The 16,323-nt window shown below is 59.3% G+C and overlaps 5 protein-coding genes across 5 annotated transcripts; all 5 read right to left on the reverse strand.

The window, feature by feature from the left end:
- Positions 1-811: 811 nt before the first annotated feature.
- Positions 812-1,609, reverse strand: BKCO1_1030004 (major facilitator superfamily; the record flags this gene model as incomplete). The annotated part of the gene is made up of 2 exons (XM_020270165.1): positions 812-1,263; positions 1,495-1,609. The coding sequence occupies 2 exons, from the start codon at positions 1,607-1,609 to the stop codon at positions 812-814; spliced, it is 567 nt and encodes a 188-aa protein (XP_020125182.1).
- A 963-nt stretch (positions 1,610-2,572) lies between these two features.
- BKCO1_1030005 (metallo-hydrolase oxidoreductase) lies at positions 2,573-4,660 on the reverse strand (the record flags this gene model as incomplete). The annotated part of the gene is made up of 1 exon (XM_020270166.1): positions 2,573-4,660. The coding sequence occupies one exon, from the start codon at positions 4,658-4,660 to the stop codon at positions 2,573-2,575; it is 2,088 nt and encodes a 695-aa protein (XP_020125181.1).
- Positions 4,661-5,772: 1,112 nt separating this feature from the next.
- BKCO1_1030006 (phosphate transporter) lies at positions 5,773-6,567 on the reverse strand (the record flags this gene model as incomplete). Its single annotated transcript, XM_020270167.1, has 4 exons — positions 5,773-6,170; positions 6,254-6,393; positions 6,456-6,476; positions 6,551-6,567. 4 exons carry the CDS (start codon positions 6,565-6,567, stop codon positions 5,773-5,775), a joined length of 576 nt encoding a protein of 191 aa, XP_020125184.1.
- Positions 6,568-7,348: 781 nt separating this feature from the next.
- Positions 7,349-8,074, reverse strand: BKCO1_1030007 (uncharacterized protein; the record flags this gene model as incomplete). Its single annotated transcript, XM_020270168.1, has 1 exon — positions 7,349-8,074. The coding sequence occupies one exon, from the start codon at positions 8,072-8,074 to the stop codon at positions 7,349-7,351; it is 726 nt and encodes a 241-aa protein (XP_020125183.1).
- A 1,463-nt stretch (positions 8,075-9,537) lies between these two features.
- BKCO1_1030008 (myb dna-binding domain-containing protein) lies at positions 9,538-16,182 on the reverse strand (the record flags this gene model as incomplete). The annotated part of the gene is made up of 1 exon (XM_020270169.1): positions 9,538-16,182. The coding sequence occupies one exon, from the start codon at positions 16,180-16,182 to the stop codon at positions 9,538-9,540; it is 6,645 nt and encodes a 2,214-aa protein (XP_020125177.1).
- Between the last annotated feature and the right edge of the window lie 141 nt (positions 16,183-16,323).

The following is a 16,323-nucleotide window of genomic DNA, read 5'->3' on the forward strand; positions in this document are numbered from 1 at the left end:
TTCTTTTTTTTCTTTCCCTTTGGTCACTTGGACGTCTGTTTTTAGAAACATGGAAGAGAGAAATTCTGTTCGCGGAGCGCGTAGCAAAGAGCTGTCGATCGCGCTATTTGGGTGGGGTTTGGTCATGGCCTTTCTTTCCCCTCCCCTCCTACCCCCTCGTCATTTTGCTCTGTCTCTGTCCCTCCGTCTCAGCTTGCTCCCGCCTCTCGTGCTCGTACTCTCTGGAGCTCATACCGGAACTGTGAGTTGCTGCATCGTTATGTTTCGGTCGTGACACTTCCCCACTCCGGTCTGTATGTACATACGATCTAGTCAAGCAATCAAAACATGGTCGGTGAGATGGCACAATGCAGGAGAATAGAAGAATCTGTAGTCCCATTAAGAACCCATAGTCCTTCTACCTTGTCGCTGGTAGATATTCAAGTAGAGCACACCGTGACGGTGCGTTAAAACTACCGTGTGTGTTCCTCCCAGCTTTTGTCTTCGATGTCACTGTATCCTCAGAGTACCGTAACCAAAGAGAAGAAGAAAAAAAAATACCCCCCTCCCCATAACCAAGCCCCAAAAAACCGACCTCGGGCAAGAGAGAAAGAAGAAAAAATAAAAGTAAAGGGAGTCGAAACCACCAGGATGAAAGACCGAGACGAGCAGCAAGACCCCACCATACACACACACACACCCAGCAGAGCTGAAAGAAGATGACGTGCGCCGAGAGAAGGTACGTAGACCGGCTGGTTAACAACTCATCTTCTGCCGATAGAGAGCGAGAGCGAGAGCAGCCCAGCCCAGCCCAGCCCAGCCCACGCCCCATCTAAACAGCCTCCCCAAACTCCGACTCATTCTCCGACCCCTGATCCACCACAGCCTCAGCCGCAGCCGCAGCCGCGCTGAACAGCGCAAGATCGCTCTGCTCGTCCTCGTCACCGTCGCCGTCGCCGTCATCATCCCCATCTTCTTCTTCCTTGACGACGACAGCAGCCTTACCCTTCTTCTTTCCGCCACCTCCACCTCCACCGCCGTCCATCTTCTTCTTCTTCTTCATCATCTTCGTCTTCTTCGTCTTCGCGGCCGGGGCATCCGAATCGCCATCGGATCCTTCTTCTTCTTCTTCGTCGGTAGTACTGGCCGTCCTCACACGCTTGTTCTTGTTGCGGCGAGCGGGGGTGCCGGCCGGGGCGGAGGTGGACGGGCCGCCGCCGCCGCCCGCCTTCGCGTCGGCCTTGATGTGGGCGATTTTGTGGGTGCAAGCTTTGGGCGTGACGTCTGTGGTTGGTTTTGGTGGTAAGTCTCAGCGATGGGAGGAGTGTTGGGTGGGTGAGGGGAGGGGAGGCGGAGTGGTGATGAAGTGAGAGGGAGGGGGGATTGGAGCTAGGATGAGGGGCGGTGGGGGGAAAAGGCGCATCTGAAAGTGAGGTGAGGTGAGGTGAGGCGGGGGGGAGGAAAGGCAGGAAGGAAGGACGGAAAGAAGGAAGAGGAGGGTGAGAGATGACGGACCGATGCCCAGGGCGCCCATGTCGGCGGCCAGCTGCCTGTAGTTGATGTGCTGGTTCATCTGCTTCATGACGCATAGGAATAGCTTTTTCTCGACTTCGGTGGTCCACGCGACCATGGTTGCGGTGGTGATGCGGTTTGTTCTTGTTTGAGTCTCTGGACATGGGAGGTCAGTGAAACTGGGACAGTGAAGTGAGAACATCCGCGCTGTCGAGCCGCGCGCGACTGCAGAACGGAGCTGAAAAGACTCACCGGAAGGATATCAACCTATGCGCGTCGTCGTAGCCGGTGAGTGAGCGGCTCGTTGTGAGGATAGAAGTTAAGGGACTGGAAAGGAATCAAACGGGTCTAGAGATGATCTTTATACTATAACCTCAAGGCTTCGGATGCTAAGCCGGCCCGGCGGCGCGTGATTAAGGAAGGCGCCTACACTGTTCTCCGGCGAGCTACTGGTAAAGTATTATGGAAGGAGCCAAAGTCCCATGGTAAAATCTAGAGAATAATCGGCCATCACGCCTTTTACATTCATGCATCCATCGCCACCTTGTCCAGAAGGATCTACTAACTTGAATATTCCATAGGATGCCTGTCCAAGCCACCTAGCGCACCGGATGCCAAATGGCCTACCGTTCTTCCCAACGGTGTAACAACTGTCAGCCAGACTTTACGGTTGACAGAACGGCTCCAAAGTCCAATCCCAAGGCACTACGTCCGTTTGACGAACAACACAAGCTGCGGAGATACTACATACCCTTGACGTAGCCGCCGCGTTCTGGCCATCAAGGTCAGAAAGTGTTTGGAAGAGTCGGCCGCCGCTCGCGATGACCTGGCCAGCACCGAAAGCCAGAAACTTCAACTACAACCATCCACCCACCCGTTACGCTCCCAGTCTCGTCCACCCGTCCCATTTCTTCACACGACCCCTCATCTCTTCCACGCCAGGTCGAGCGCACCCCTTGATACCGTCGAGGATATTCCCAATGCCCCGCGCGCCTACCTACCTACCTGTCCGTCCCACACTTGTACATACACACCAGTTCCGACCACACAGCTCCACGCTCACTCAATCAACCACGCTACACTACACCAGCACCGTCTCCCCAATCTTGCACGCGACAGCCTCCTCCCCCCACCTCAGCCCGTCCCGCTCGGCGCACTCCCTCCACCGCCGGGGCGGCTCCCGCACGTCCTCGTACTGCTCGCTCAGCGGCATGCGCACGGTGCCGTAGTGCATGGCCACGCTCCGCCGGCTGCGCAGGTCCCTGTGCATGCACACGGCGTCCTCGGGCGCCGCGTGCACCGGCGACAGCATCGCCCGCGGCGAGTAGCACCCGATGGGCAGCAGCGCCAGGTCGAACGGGCCGTACAGCTCGCCGATCTCCGCGAACGCGGGGCAGCGCGGCAGGCGCGCGAGGGCGTCGTCGGGGTCTCCGCCCCCGTCGGCGGCGGCGGCCGCGGCCGCGACTGCGGGCGGGACGGAGCGGTAGCCCGTGTCTCCCGCGAAGTACAGGCGCTTGGGGCCGCCCGTCGCGCGCTCGAGCTGCTCGTTGGCGCGCTTCTGCAGGCCGGACAGGCCGCCTCCGCCTCCGCCGTCGTCGTTCATGTCGTCGTCGTTCAGCCCGACCTCCTCGACCACCCACGAGCACCACAGCGCCTTGCCCGCGTCCCACACGCCCCGCCCGCTGAAGTGCTGGCTCGGCGTGGCGATGACGCGGACCGCGCCCTTGACGCCGCGCACCGCGACGCGCACGCCCTCCCACCAGTCGAGCTCGACGATCTCCTCGGGCCGCACGCCCATGCCCTGCAGGTGCCGGCCGACGCCGAGGCCGCACAGGAACAGGATGCCGCGGCCGGCGGACTTGAGGCGGTGCTGGCGCTTGCGCTCGCGGTCGACGAGGAAGCGGATGGTGGGGCCGTCGAGGTGGTCGTAGTGGTCGTGGCTGATGACGACGACGTCGACGGGGTCGGGCAGGTCCGCCAGCGCGCAGGGCGGCGGCATGAAGCGCTTGGGTCCCGCGAAGCGGACGGGCGACATGCGCGTGCTGAAGACGGGGTCGCAGAGGATGCGGATGCCGCGCTCGACGTGGCCTTCTTTCTGCGTTTTCTTCTTCTTCTTTTTCTTCTTCTTCGTTTTGTTCGTCTCCTTCCCTCTCTTGCCTCCCGTCTCCTTCTTCTCGGCCGCGGACGAGTGTTCGGTGGTTTTGTCGTCGGGGCCTGCCGTCGCCTCGGAGGAAGAAGACGAAGCGCCATCATCATCGTCATCATCTTTCCCCTCCTTCCCCCCCTCCTCTTCACTCCCTTCTCCTTCTTCTTCTTCTTCTTCTTCCTCATCATCGCTCTTCAGCTCCAACATCCTCGTCGTCGCCTTGCCATCCCCCGCCTCGTCATCTGCCACCGTCAGCGTAATCGACGGCGTCCAAATCGGCGCCTTGCGCTTCACCCCCGTCTCGACCAGCCACGACGCATGCCCGATCCACGTCGCCTTCATCTTGGTCGCGTTCGGATTGCCGCCTCCGTTCCCTTTCCCTTCACCGGTACCAGCAACCCCCCCCATCCCCTCACCAAAAACCTCCTTACCCAAACCCTCCCCACCCAAAACCTCCTTCCCCAACCCACCCAACCCCCCCTCATCCACCGGCGGCCCACCACCACCACAGCAACCCCCCGACCCATCTCCAAAACCCCACCCCCAATCCGGCACCACCACCCCCACCAGCTCCTCCTTCTTCGTCGGCACCGGCACGTATTTCCGCTCGCGCGACAAGAACCGCGCGTGGATGACCTGGCCCGCGCCCATCCTGTGGCCGCCACCTTGGGCGGCGGCGGCGCCGCCCTCGGCGAACGACGGCCACGGGTTGCGGAAGGCGGAGAGGGTGCCGTTGGCGAGGAGGACGTGGTGGGCGGGGGGTTGGTGTTGGTATATTGATAGGGACGACTGGGGTGGTTGATCTTGGTCTTGGTTTCGGTCTCGGGGGCTGGTGGGGGAGGTGGTGGAGGGGGAAGAGGAGGAAGAGGGGCGGGGCGAAGGGTAGCGCGGGGAGAGGTGGTGGAAGGTTACGAGGGGTTCCGCGGAGGGCGGTGGGGCGCCGCCGCCGCCGCCGGAGGGGAGGGAGGTCGAAGACGCGGCTGCGGCTTTGGCGAAGGGGTCGTCGTCGGTTGGTGCGGACATGGTTTCTTTTCTTTCTTTCTTTCTTTTGTTTTTTTTTGGTTCGTTTGGCCTCTACGTGTCCAGGCGGTTGTTGTTGTTGCTGTTGCTGTTGTTTCTTCTTTTTTTTCTCTTCTTTTTGGCGGGTGAATCCGAGGGTTATGGTGTGCTTCGGTGTTGGCAAAGTCGGCGTTGTTGTTGTGTCGTCGTCGTCGTCGTCGTCGTCGTCGTGTTATTATTATTTATTATGCCTCTCCCTTTCCCCGTTCCTTCCCGGGGCGCCCAAGGGACAAATCTGTGGGACTGAGAGAACAGGTTTTCTTTTCAATATCATCGTCATCATCATCATCACCATCGCCGCAGCAACGATGGGCCTGGCTTATATTTGCTTGCTTACCTTGGAAGGAACGATTGGGCGTGACCGTTGTTGGCTGGCTGTTTTGCCCGACGACGGGGCTCGGCGCAATCGATCTGGCCGGTGGCCAGCCTCGCTCGCTCGCTCGCTCGCTCGCCCGCCTTCTTACGAGACGGAAGGCAGCAGCGCGGGACGGCGCGGAAGGGGGGAGTGTGTGGGATGAAGCCGGGGGCGCAGTCAGTCTCCCAAGCCGCGATGGACGGAAACGATGGAATCGAGGTTGGTTGGTTGGTTGGGCCCGGTGTTGTTTAAGTTTATTCTTAGCTCCGCCTTTTGGACGTCGCGGGAGATGACGCTGAGATCCCTCATCACATCAGGCGAGCCGATCCTGTTCCTGGCGCCGCGTCTTGGGAGCCGGGCGACCAGCGCCTGCCGGCCTGCCTGCACACGCGCCGCCCCCTTCTGCTGCGAGGCCTGACGAATGCGTCAGGGGGGCAAGGGCCAGCTGCTGCCGCCATCAGGCCTGCCTGAAACGTCATCTCCAACCCTTCTGCGCGCTGCGGAGCCGAGTGCGGGGTAGACGTCTGTGTGTGTGCGTGTGTGTGCATTTTTCATCTCATGGTTCGACAGAAATACAAGCGTTGGCGTGACGAGCTGTGATTTTTTGCATCGGGCGTGAAGCCAGCGCCGTACGAACAATGTCCTCCGCACCCTCCTTGCCTTTCCGCCTCAGAAGTATAAGGCCCCCCGAATGCCAAAAACAAATGCCTCCTTCGCCCGTCTACTCGTCCTTGACGCCACCGCGGCCGGCACGCTCGGCCTGCTCGATGCTCTTCTTGTCCGTCTTGATCTCGCCGGCGCCGGCCATGGCGCCCATGAGGCCGCCGCCGGCCTTGAACGGGCGCTTGAGGTCGCCCGACGCGGGCTTGCCGAGCAGGTGGATCTTGACCAGGTTGCCCTCGAAGGCGCCCTTGAGCGGGATGATGCTCTGGATGAGCAGCGGGTTCGTGTACTTGAAGTAGAAGTGCATCACCGCCATCATGCCCACGCCCATCATCTGCGCCTTGTACAGCTGCTTCAGCTGCGCCGTGTCGTACGCGTGCACCGTCGTCGTCACCGCCTTGGGCTCCTCGCCGCTGCCCGGAGGCGCCGGCTCCACGTACTTGAGCACCGTCATGTCTGTTGTTGTTGTTGTTCCCCCGTCAGCCGTGGCGCTCTCTCTCTCTCTCTCTCTCTCTCGCTCTCTCTCGCCAGAAACGTACCCTTCTTTTTGTCGATCGACGTCTTCACGTAAAAGTAGACGGCCGCGATGATCAGGTTGGACACGACGTACATGGCGCGCACGCCGTTGAGCACGTTCGGGTCATCAAACGGAATGCGCTTCGACACCTGCATCATCACCCTGCAAGACACGCAACGTTAGGAGGGCGCGCGGAAGGGCGCGGGCGCACGGGGGCGGCATACAAGATGATGGCGAGGTTGGTGCTGCACGCAGAGGCACTCGTTAGCACGCCTTCTTACGCCTTCTCGCGCGTTGTCCAAGTTTTGCGCAAACTTACATCTGGGGGTTGACCATGGTGGCGGTTGCGGGGGCTGTCGGGCGTCGCGGAGTCGGTCGTTGGGGGGGAGTGAAGAAGTGACGGAGACGGCGAGGAGGAGGATGCGCCGGTGGGGGATATTTATTCTTGTTGAGGCGAATCGACTGCGGACTGCGGCGACGAGAGGAAGGCAACGTTGCAGATCTAAAGGGTCCGCGCGCAACCACCACCAATTGCCGGCCAAGCCCTCGCTAGCCTCACTCACCGCCTGCCGCCGCTTCTCTCGCCTTCGCCTGCTTTCGCACGCCTCGTCTCCTCAACTCGCGCTTGCTTTCCTGCGTTTGCCTGGCTCAATTAGAGCAATATCCATGGAGTAACTACACGGCTCAGGAAGGAATGTCTTTGAGTCCCTAGTCAAGCCTTGTGGCCGGATTATACGCCCATGAACCGTACCTTCCATCCCCCAGCGGCTCTCTTGGGACTCTGTTTCATGGAATGCCAGGTTCTGTCCATTGCAGATGCCATGACTTGACACCAGCATCATTGATTCGACCTGGCTGTACGTGAGTTCCTCTCCCACCTACCAACCGAGCATACCATTCGCTCCACACCTGCAGCTGCCTCCTGCCGCCAAGAGCAAGCATTTCACGGAAGCTTCGATAATAGGACCTAGGTTCGCATTCTGATCGGGCGGTACATTTCTTCTCTTCCGACTTTCCTTGCCTTTCTCCCGCTCTCAATTTATCCCGTAAACGTATCAATCACTGCATACACGCAACCACACCTGCAACCGACCGATCAACGAACATCACATTGATCCTAACCTAGCGCAACGACCGCCTCCTCCAGCGCCCGCGCCCGCTCCAGCGCCTGATCCCGCTCCTGCTCCAGCTCCCGCGCCAGCTCCAGCGCCAGCTCCCGCTCCCGCTCCTTTGTCCGCGCCGTCGCCCGCCACCTGGCCGCCGACCGGAGCCGCGCGAATTTCGCCTCCCACCGCCTCTCGACGTCCGGCTCGGCCCTGACCGTCTCGGGCACGCCGGGCGGCGGCCCGCTGTTGTTGTTGTTGTTGTTGCTGCCGTCGTTGCTGCCGTGGTCGCTGATGTCGTTGGGGCCCTTGTACCGGACGAGCGTGCCGAATGTCGAGCAGTAGATGCCGCGCTGCGCCAGCCCGTCGCAGACCGCGGGCTCCACGCGCAGCCGCGCCGGCTCGCGCGGGAGCTGCGCCATGATGGACCGCACCTCGCGCTCGCTGGTCGCGCGCCAGAGCTGGTCGGCGAGGCGGGTCGCGTGGTCGGCGTGGTTTGCGTTGGCCGACGTGTTCTCGGTTCTGGCGAGTACGATCTCGTAGCACACGGACTGGATGTCACGTATCAAGGCCAGGGTGGCGTCGTCGTCGACGATGAATTCGCCGGGCCGCACGCTGTTGTTGTTGTTGGTGGTGTTGTCGTTGAAGGAGGAGAAGAGGTTTCGCATGTGTCGGGACAGGGTTCCCACGTCGACGGGGGACTTGGAGGTGCGGGCGGGCTGCTGCGTCGGAAGCGCCATGGTTGCAAGAGGAATAATGCCGGTATAGGAACCAGCGGTGACTGTCGTTGAGGAAACTGGGTTACCTTCTAGCTCGAGGATTTGTTGAGAGAAGGAAGGTGCGAAGGTGGGTGGTCCGGTCAATATTTATAGTCCATGTGCGTGCCAGCACCGCTTAGGTAAAGGGAGCACCGCTTAGGTAAAGGGAAGCGGCGAAGAGGAGAAGGGCAGCCTGTCTGTCCAGGGCGGGATCCTCCTGAAAATATCGCTGCCCTGTCCTCAACCACGCAGAATAACTCAACCGGACGCGTTCATGTAGGCCACGTAGCAGTTAAGCACCCGCTTGTTAGTGTACCACAATAATCACTCAGCGTCCATTTCTCTCCAATGTGCCCTCTGCACACACAATCACCCGCAGTAAGTCACAAAGACCTATTATGTGCTTCACTCAACAGCGTATATCCATGTTGAAAAAAGGAAGAAGAAATAGTTTAACCCCGCAGGCTATCGTAAACAGTTATCAACAAGCACGAACCTCAAGCAGACGAGTAGGCTTGCAAGCCCAAGTACAAAAGCACCGAACAGTTCACGATGCATTCGCTCCCTCCGTTCGCAGCAAAATAGATACATCTATGTACATACATACATAGAAGCCGCTTGTCAGTCACTCCGCAAACCCAACCAACAACCCCGAATGCAGCTGCACAGTGGGTGACGAAAGAAACTAATCTACTGCGATCCCTTGCATTGGCAGTCAGAGCAAGTGTGCCAACGTAGATGTACAATTGAGCGACCTTTTTTCATCGGTAGCGGGAGCAGATGTCCGGATGTGGATGCGAGCATTGAAGGATCACCAAAGGGGCAAAAAAAAAAAAGTTCAAATTACCTATGAAGCAAAAATGTACAGTACAATATTAACAAATGGTATAACGACCGATAGATTACATACATACATACATACAAGACAAGAAGCGGCGACGGCGACCCCAAAAAAAAAAAAAAAAGCCAGGCAAGAAGCCTACATGCTATGTACAACACCAACACCCATCATCCGCGCTAGCAGGGAGCAGAAGGAATGTTTCTTCTTTGGTATCTGGGGGGTCATTATCTTCGGGAACAGTGATAGTAGCAACAAACAGAGAAAAAGAACAAAAAGACAGTAACAATAAAACAATGATAGTTCGGCGGTGCCTTCACGGCATCGGAGCGGTCCGTTTAATCAGCACGGCTATCATCTGCGTCTGTCCCTCTTTCTCCTTGACTTCAAACCCCTCTCTCCTCTCTGGCGTCTTTGACCCATTAAATAGTCGTCATCCATTTCATGACTGAATGAACAAGACTCGGCCTTTCCAAGAAACAAAAAAAATAAAGTTCAAGGAGAGTCGAAACAAGAAGAAGATTGGCAGCCATGTACCTCAGTAGTGTAGTGTTCACTTGTTCCCTCAATCCATTTCCTCACTTACTTCCTTTCCACCGTCCCTTCCTCACCTATTCGGCCCAAACAACCCACCCCTCTCGTTCCTCGAACCCCCAAAAATATTCCTCCCCTGCTGCCGATCCCACTCCTCGCGCTCCCTCCTCTGCCTGTCCCTCTCGACGTACTCCCGGTCCACGCGGTCGCGCTCGGCGGCACGATCGCGGTCGATGCGGTCCCGGACCACGGCCTCCTCGTGCTGCCTCCGGATCTGCTCCCCGCGCTGCTGCGCCGCCACCTCTTCGCGGTAGCGGTGCTCGCGGTGCGCCTGCGCGTGTGCGTGCGCCTGCGCTTGGGCCTGTTGGTGCTGCACCACGGCCTCCTGCTGCCGGCGCATGGCCGTTTCCTGCTCGCGCCGCAAGATGGCTTCGATCCCGCGCTGGCTTGCCGAAGGGACTTGGGTGGCGAAGCCGTGTGCATGCGCGTGATCTTGCGTCGTGGGCAGACCGTGATGTGCTGGCGGTGCAGGCGGCGGCGGATAGCCCATGTGCGCGGTTGGGGTATGCGCCGAATTGCGAACTGACGGCGGGGGCACCGCAGGTCCAGCAGAAGAGAAGCGGGAAGCAGCATGATCAGCCTGGCTGGGGGTTGGCTGGCGCATGTAGTGCGACTGCGCAAAAGAAGTGCTTCGGCTGTGGTGTGCAGTTTGAGCTTCGTGCTCTCGTCTCATCTGATCCTCGCGATCGCGCTGCTCAGCAAGACGAATGGCACGCTCGCGCTCAATCATGTTCTCATACGCTTGGCTTTGTGGCTGAGCGTAAGTTAGGGTGCGGTTCTGGATGGCAGCTTGCTCATTGCGTTGGGCTTGCTGTTGCACTTGCTGTTGTTGAGGCACCAGTTGCTGAATTGTCTGTGGCGGCGTCATTTGCACGTACGGATTGGCAGCAAGGACAGGGCCGGGGTTTTCGCGCGCCGGGCTAGGGGCAGCGGGGATGGGCTGCAACGGTGTCGGCGCTTGCTGACGAGACTGTTGATGGGTGTAGGAAGGGGTGCGCGAGTGATGCGCATGCGACGGAGTTGGAGAATGGACGTTTCGCGGCTGTGCCGAAGTGTTCAGCTGGCTAAGAGCGGCCCGGTGATTGCCAGGATACTGTTGACGCCCATCAATGGGAATCGGTGCTTGTGGCTGCTGCAAAGCTGCTGGGTGTGGCGAGCTCGTTTGAGATACCGGGGGCTGAGGCTGCGAATAAGCAGGCCTTGCCCAGGGATCCCGTGATGCAGGCGGTTGCGACTGTTCACGGCTAGAGACCTCCATGGGACGGCGCTGCGGCGCTTGCATTTGCTGCTGCTGCTGAGTCTGTTGGATATAGGCTGGTCTGGCGAACGGGCTATTGGGCGCTGGCGACTCTGTGAACACATCCCTCCGAGGGAACGCAGGTGAAGAGCTCGACATCGTGACAGGCGGCGGCGGTGGCGGGGCGGTGGTCTGATGGATGGGCCTTCCTTGTGCCGAATATGGCCGCTCATGAGGAAGCACACTCGCTCGGTCATCCACTGCCGGTTTTTGTTCCTTGGGCTTTGGCTCGGAAGGAGCGGGATTGAGGAGATCTGCCAAGTTCGATGTCTTCCGAGGCTCCGCCACCGCCGACGCCACACGCGGTGTAGCTTGGACAGCAGGTTGAGACGAAGCATACGGTTGCTGACTTTCTTCCCTCTTGGGGGACACATGCCTCGAGACCCGACCAGGCGGTTGAGCGATCGGCAGCTGGCTAGGCGTCTCAGTGAGATGGCGAAGTTGCGGTGCGCCGCGCGAGAAAGCACCCTGCTGAACCTGTCCGGGCCTTGCTTCTGAAGGAGGCTCTGAGCCCCTTTGTGGCGGTAGCTGCGGCGGGACGCTGGTTCTGTAAAGTGGGTGATGCGCAGCAGCCGATGAGCCATAAATCTCTTGCTGTTGCGTCACCTGAGCTTCACGCTCGCGTTGCTCAGCAGACATGCGCACATATCGAGGATCATGCAGCTGCTGGGATCCGGCTAGGCCCTGGCTATATTGCCGCCTGTGATGGTGGTGTTCCGCGTGCACATCTCTAGGTGCTTCCGGGGGCGGCTGTCTCAAATCGTTTTGCACCAGAGCAGCTCTCGAGGGTTCACGCTGCGAGAAAAAGCCACGGCGAGGACCTGGCATCTCATGCTGCGCCGGCTTCCCATAGGCGGAAGCGTGGCTGCTTGGCGCCGGCACACTTGTAGACGCAATGATGGAGGTGGGAGGGGTAGACGCGGACAACGCTGGGCTAGCTTGGGCGAGCGGCGGGAATCGAGACCCGGTTTGAACATGCGGAGACGCTGTTCGAGCAGGCAGGTCGGCAGCCGGAGGAGACTGTTTGATGTCCACGTTCTCAGCAGGGGTGGGGGCTAAAGTGCGGGGGATGGCCGGTTGAGTAGTGTCATAACGACGCTTGTTAGAGGCTGTCGGTGGTGGTGGGGGTCCAATATCCTCACCCCGGCTCCGCCTGTCATCTGCGGCTTGTGCAATTTCAACAAGCTCAGGATGATTGCCAGAGTCGGTCTTTCGGAAATACTCATTCTTGACCATCGCCGCAGTTTTAGTCCCCATCTGCTTCGCGATCGCGTGGAAGTCTGTACCGAAATAACCCAGGTAATTGCGGAAATCAGTGGACTCGTTCACAGACCAGTAACTTGACATTCCACCAGCACGAGAACCAGCGCCACGACCCTTGGGTCGTTCAGGGACCGGTGCTGTCTGAGGGACCTGGTACGCGGTTTCACCGAATTGACCAGCAATATCGGGTTGGACAGACGGTAGACGGGCGAGCAGTGCTGCCTCTTCCTCGGTTCGATGCATCCTACTCGGGTCGAGGGCTGCCTCGCCTGGGTACATGTCTTTATCCGTCTTTGAGGGAGACGCCGACGGCGCAGGAGCAAGTTGCTGGGCCGCACGCCCTCGCTTCGTGCCCTTTTCCTTCGCAACACGCTGGCGTTTGACAGGCTTCTCGGTGCTCGGCTCGACGGTCTCCCCTCTAGTCGATGCACCCCTTTGGCGTCCAGGAGTCGGGACCGGGGTAGCATGATCATCTTGCATCTCCCTGTCGCCGAATGTGGGCGCCGCTGCGCGTCGAGGCCGGCCACGTTCTGTCGTCGTAGCGATAGTACCATCTTCACCATCGACCTGGTCAGTGCTGGCAAACGGGATTGCGATTTTCCTCCCCTTGGGAATTCCGGCCCTGCGCTTGGCTTTGCGACGACCAGTCGGGGGTTTGTATTCTCCATTCCACTTCGTAGCGTAGTAGTGGTTGATGCATTCCCTGAAGTTGCGATTGGGAAGAGCCTTGGCGATCTCACCCCAATCCTTAGGAGTCTGCAAGTAAGCTGTGACCAGCTTCTTGTGCTCCTCCGGTGAGAAGTCGTCCTCAGGAGGTTCAAAGCCAAAAGTAAGTATTCCCTTGCTGGGCTCGCGGAGGCGGTTGGTGTTGACAAACTTTCGCCTCTCGAGTTCGTCGTCCGGCAACATGTCGGGAATCGGAGCCTGTCCGTTGGAGAAAGGATTTCTGCTTGCTTCCTCCTCTCTCCTCTGCTTTTCTATTCTCTCCTCCTCCATCCTTCTGGACTCGGCAAGAATATTCTCAAGATCGTAATCCGTAACGTGGCGTTGTCTGTGAGCGGGTCCTGTAGTGCTGGTTTCACTGGGTGACACCGCTGCTTCTTGCTCTTCAGTCTTCTCTTTCTCCTCGCGCATGGCGGCGTCTTTCTCCCGATGAGCTGATTCGAAACCCCAGTTGTGATACTGCATCCGGAATATATGGAGAGCTGTGCCTTGAAACTCTTGCTCGGCGCGGATATTATTGAAGAGTTTGTCCTTGATTGCAGCCATGATGTTTGTTCTGAGACCCGTGTTCTCTTGGTCGGGGTCAGAAAGCGGTGTCGGCGGGCCTCGGTTGAGGTAGGGTAATGAATGAAGGTCGACTTCGGTGATGGATTCGTCCTCGCTGGAAGCAGTTTGGACTCCACCGTCCACCTCTTCGACGGCGCTGGCCTCTCCCATCTCGACGTCTTCCGACTCCTCAGCTTTTGGAGTGGGGAGCTTCGGGGCCTCTCCCTTCGGTACGGGCTGCGCCATCACAGGTGGCGCCTTCTCCGCCCTCTCGTTCGGCGGTCCCACCATCGGCCCGTTCATAGTGGAAGTTGGGGAATGCAAGTCTGGCTCCATCCTCTCAGGCTCCTTGATCCTGTGGGAGTTTCCGGTATTCGGTGCTACCCCGACTACAGGAGCCGGTGCGGACCGGGGGAGATCAGCCTCACGAATGCGAGACAACCGGAGTAGCGTCTTCAAAGGGCTACTGCATCGGAAGCCTCGGTCTTCCAAGTTTTTCAGACGCGACTCGAGACGGACCTTCTCGCGTTCGTATCTAGTTTTCTGACTGAAGAACTCATCGTCCAGATCCATTTCATCGTCGTCTTCGCTGGCCTCGTCCGACTGTGATTCACGCGCGTGGGGCTCCAGCGGTTGAGGTGTGGTTGAAGGCCGCTCCGCCTTGATGTTCGACTCGGAAAATGCAAACGCAGAGTTTCGTCTGGCGCTGAGCGTCTCTGGAGCCTCATCACGGGATCTGATCTCGCTGGCAGACTTGCGTCGTACTGACATTGTGTCATGCGCCGAGGGCGTCGGCGTCGCAGGTCCACTGACAGGAGAACCAACAGCAAACGCAGGGGACCTGGGTCTATTCGGAGTGTACCTCTCCTTTTCGTCGCCATCGAGATCTCGTTTTGCAGGGACAATTGGTCCAGGGCCCCGACTGTACCGGGGAGCGTCAGGTCGGATCCATTGCAGATTCCTGCCAGGGATCCCCATCATCGGAGCTCTTGGTGCATTGATCGGCTGTCTTTCAGCTTGGGGGAAGAGAGCAGCCCGAGGTGCAACAGGGGGGCCACGATCGGCTTTGGGCCCTGTAGGAATGGCTGGACCTGGACCAAGTCCGGCATTAGGTCCTCTCGGAGACGTGCTGAACGGACCCGATGCTCGCGGTCCAAGCGGGATATTTGTAGCTGGAGGGCCATCGCGAGGCGGAACGACCGGGGGAGGCACAAGGCGGCTGTGGGGTTGCTGCGGTGAAACGAGCCCTCGAGGACCGGTGGGGGGAGCGGGGATAGGTAGGCGGGCTTGAAGAGCGGCTGGGCCAGTAGGAGGTGCAATGGGAGGCGAAGGAGGGCGAGAGCGAGGCGCTACATCTTGCTGTTCGGAAGAGGGACCTGAGGGTGCAACCGGGACTTGACTCGGTACAGAAGAACCATTCTCGAGCTTTGGCTTGGACTGTTCCGCTGTGGTTGAGGTAGGCTGCGGTATTTCAGGAGCAGGTTTCTCAACAGTTGGCTTCTCCGCAACGCGAGTAGCCTTGGGGCCGGTCGGGGCAGTAGGAGGAACAGCTGATAAGGCCTTGGGAGCACTGGGAGGGATTTTGGGGCCTGAAGGCACGCCCGACGCGGGAGCCTGTGGTTGTGCAGGTTGCGGAGGCCTCCAGACATTCGAGGTCGGGGTCGTGAAAGTCGTGGCCGGTTTTTGGAAGGATGAGACTGACCCAAACGCAGGCACCTGTGGGGCTTGTGGGGGCGGAGAGGAAGCCCGTGGGCCATAACGATCTCTGGAAGCCTCTGCACGTGCTGCTATGTAGTCAGGCTTGTCTTTGGCTGACACAGGCTCTTGTGCGACAGAGGCGCGCCGACCAGGGAGTAGTTCCCTTGGCAAGTCTGATGTGCTTGCGCGGTCCACGCCACCGCCATGACCAGATATGGATGGATGCCGTGGACTTTGGTGAGATGTTGAACTGGCCGCACTTGAGAACCGGCCATCATGAGCCACACTTGCCCTCCGGATGTCGGCGTCCCGTGAAGACACGGGATCGCGCTTGTATCTATCGACCTCCCGATCGTCTCTGTAGAACGGCCGGTCATCATCGCGACGGTCAAACCTCCGATCGTCTCTACGGTCGCTGATCCGGTCATCACGAGATGGCTCCTTCTCCCACCTTGGACGTGGAGACCTGCTCCTCGGTCGGAAAGAGTTACGGTCGTCGGCGAAAGACCCTCGCCCACGTCCGCGATTGTCCCAATCGCCTCTTCCCCTACCGCGACCGCTGAACCCACCGCGTCCGTGGAATCCAAACCCACCGGATGGAGGATCCGAGTAGTTGGACCCCGCCGATGGAGGGCCATCTCTCGCACTTCTGCGAGCGCGATCAATGTCCAGCTCCCGAGGCCCAAAATCGCGCGAATCACGCGAGTCTCGAGAGTCCCGTCCCGGAGAACGTGCACGTGGCGAGAGCGGTCTGTCTCGCCGATCAAAATGCCGATCCCTGTCGCCGCCACGCCACGAAGATCCCCCTCTTCCGTCACTCAGTGGAGGTGCATCTCGCAGCTCACGATACTCGGAACGGCCTCCAAATCCTCGGCCTCGCGGTCCGGCGGGCACGGAGGCACTTCCTCCCGGTGGCGGGCCTCGGGTCGAGTCCGAAAGCGCCTTCGGGCCGCGGGGAACGTCTCTGGATGCCGAACCGCTAATGGAATCCGGGTAAGGCCTTCCGCTACTGGAATCGTCGTTCCTGGGGGTAAAGCTGGAGCTGTAAGTAGACGCTCGTCGGTCGGTGTATCGTGGAGGCGTTCGATCACGCGATGTGTAGCGGGAGTCGTTAGGATATCTGGAGGACATCCTATCCTCCGTCCGATTCGCTGGCGAGCTGATTTCCAAATCTAAAAACTTAAACGCTAGCCAGCATGAGTTTTCGGGCGCAGAGCACCTACAGTTGTAAAGAACCACGTTAGCAACATGTTTGAAGGAGCTATCGACGAT

This window comes from Diplodia corticola (genome assembly GCF_001883845.1).
Source record: "Diplodia corticola strain CBS 112549 chromosome Unknown scaffold103, whole genome shotgun sequence".
Taxonomy (NCBI): domain Eukaryota; kingdom Fungi; phylum Ascomycota; class Dothideomycetes; order Botryosphaeriales; family Botryosphaeriaceae; genus Diplodia; species Diplodia corticola.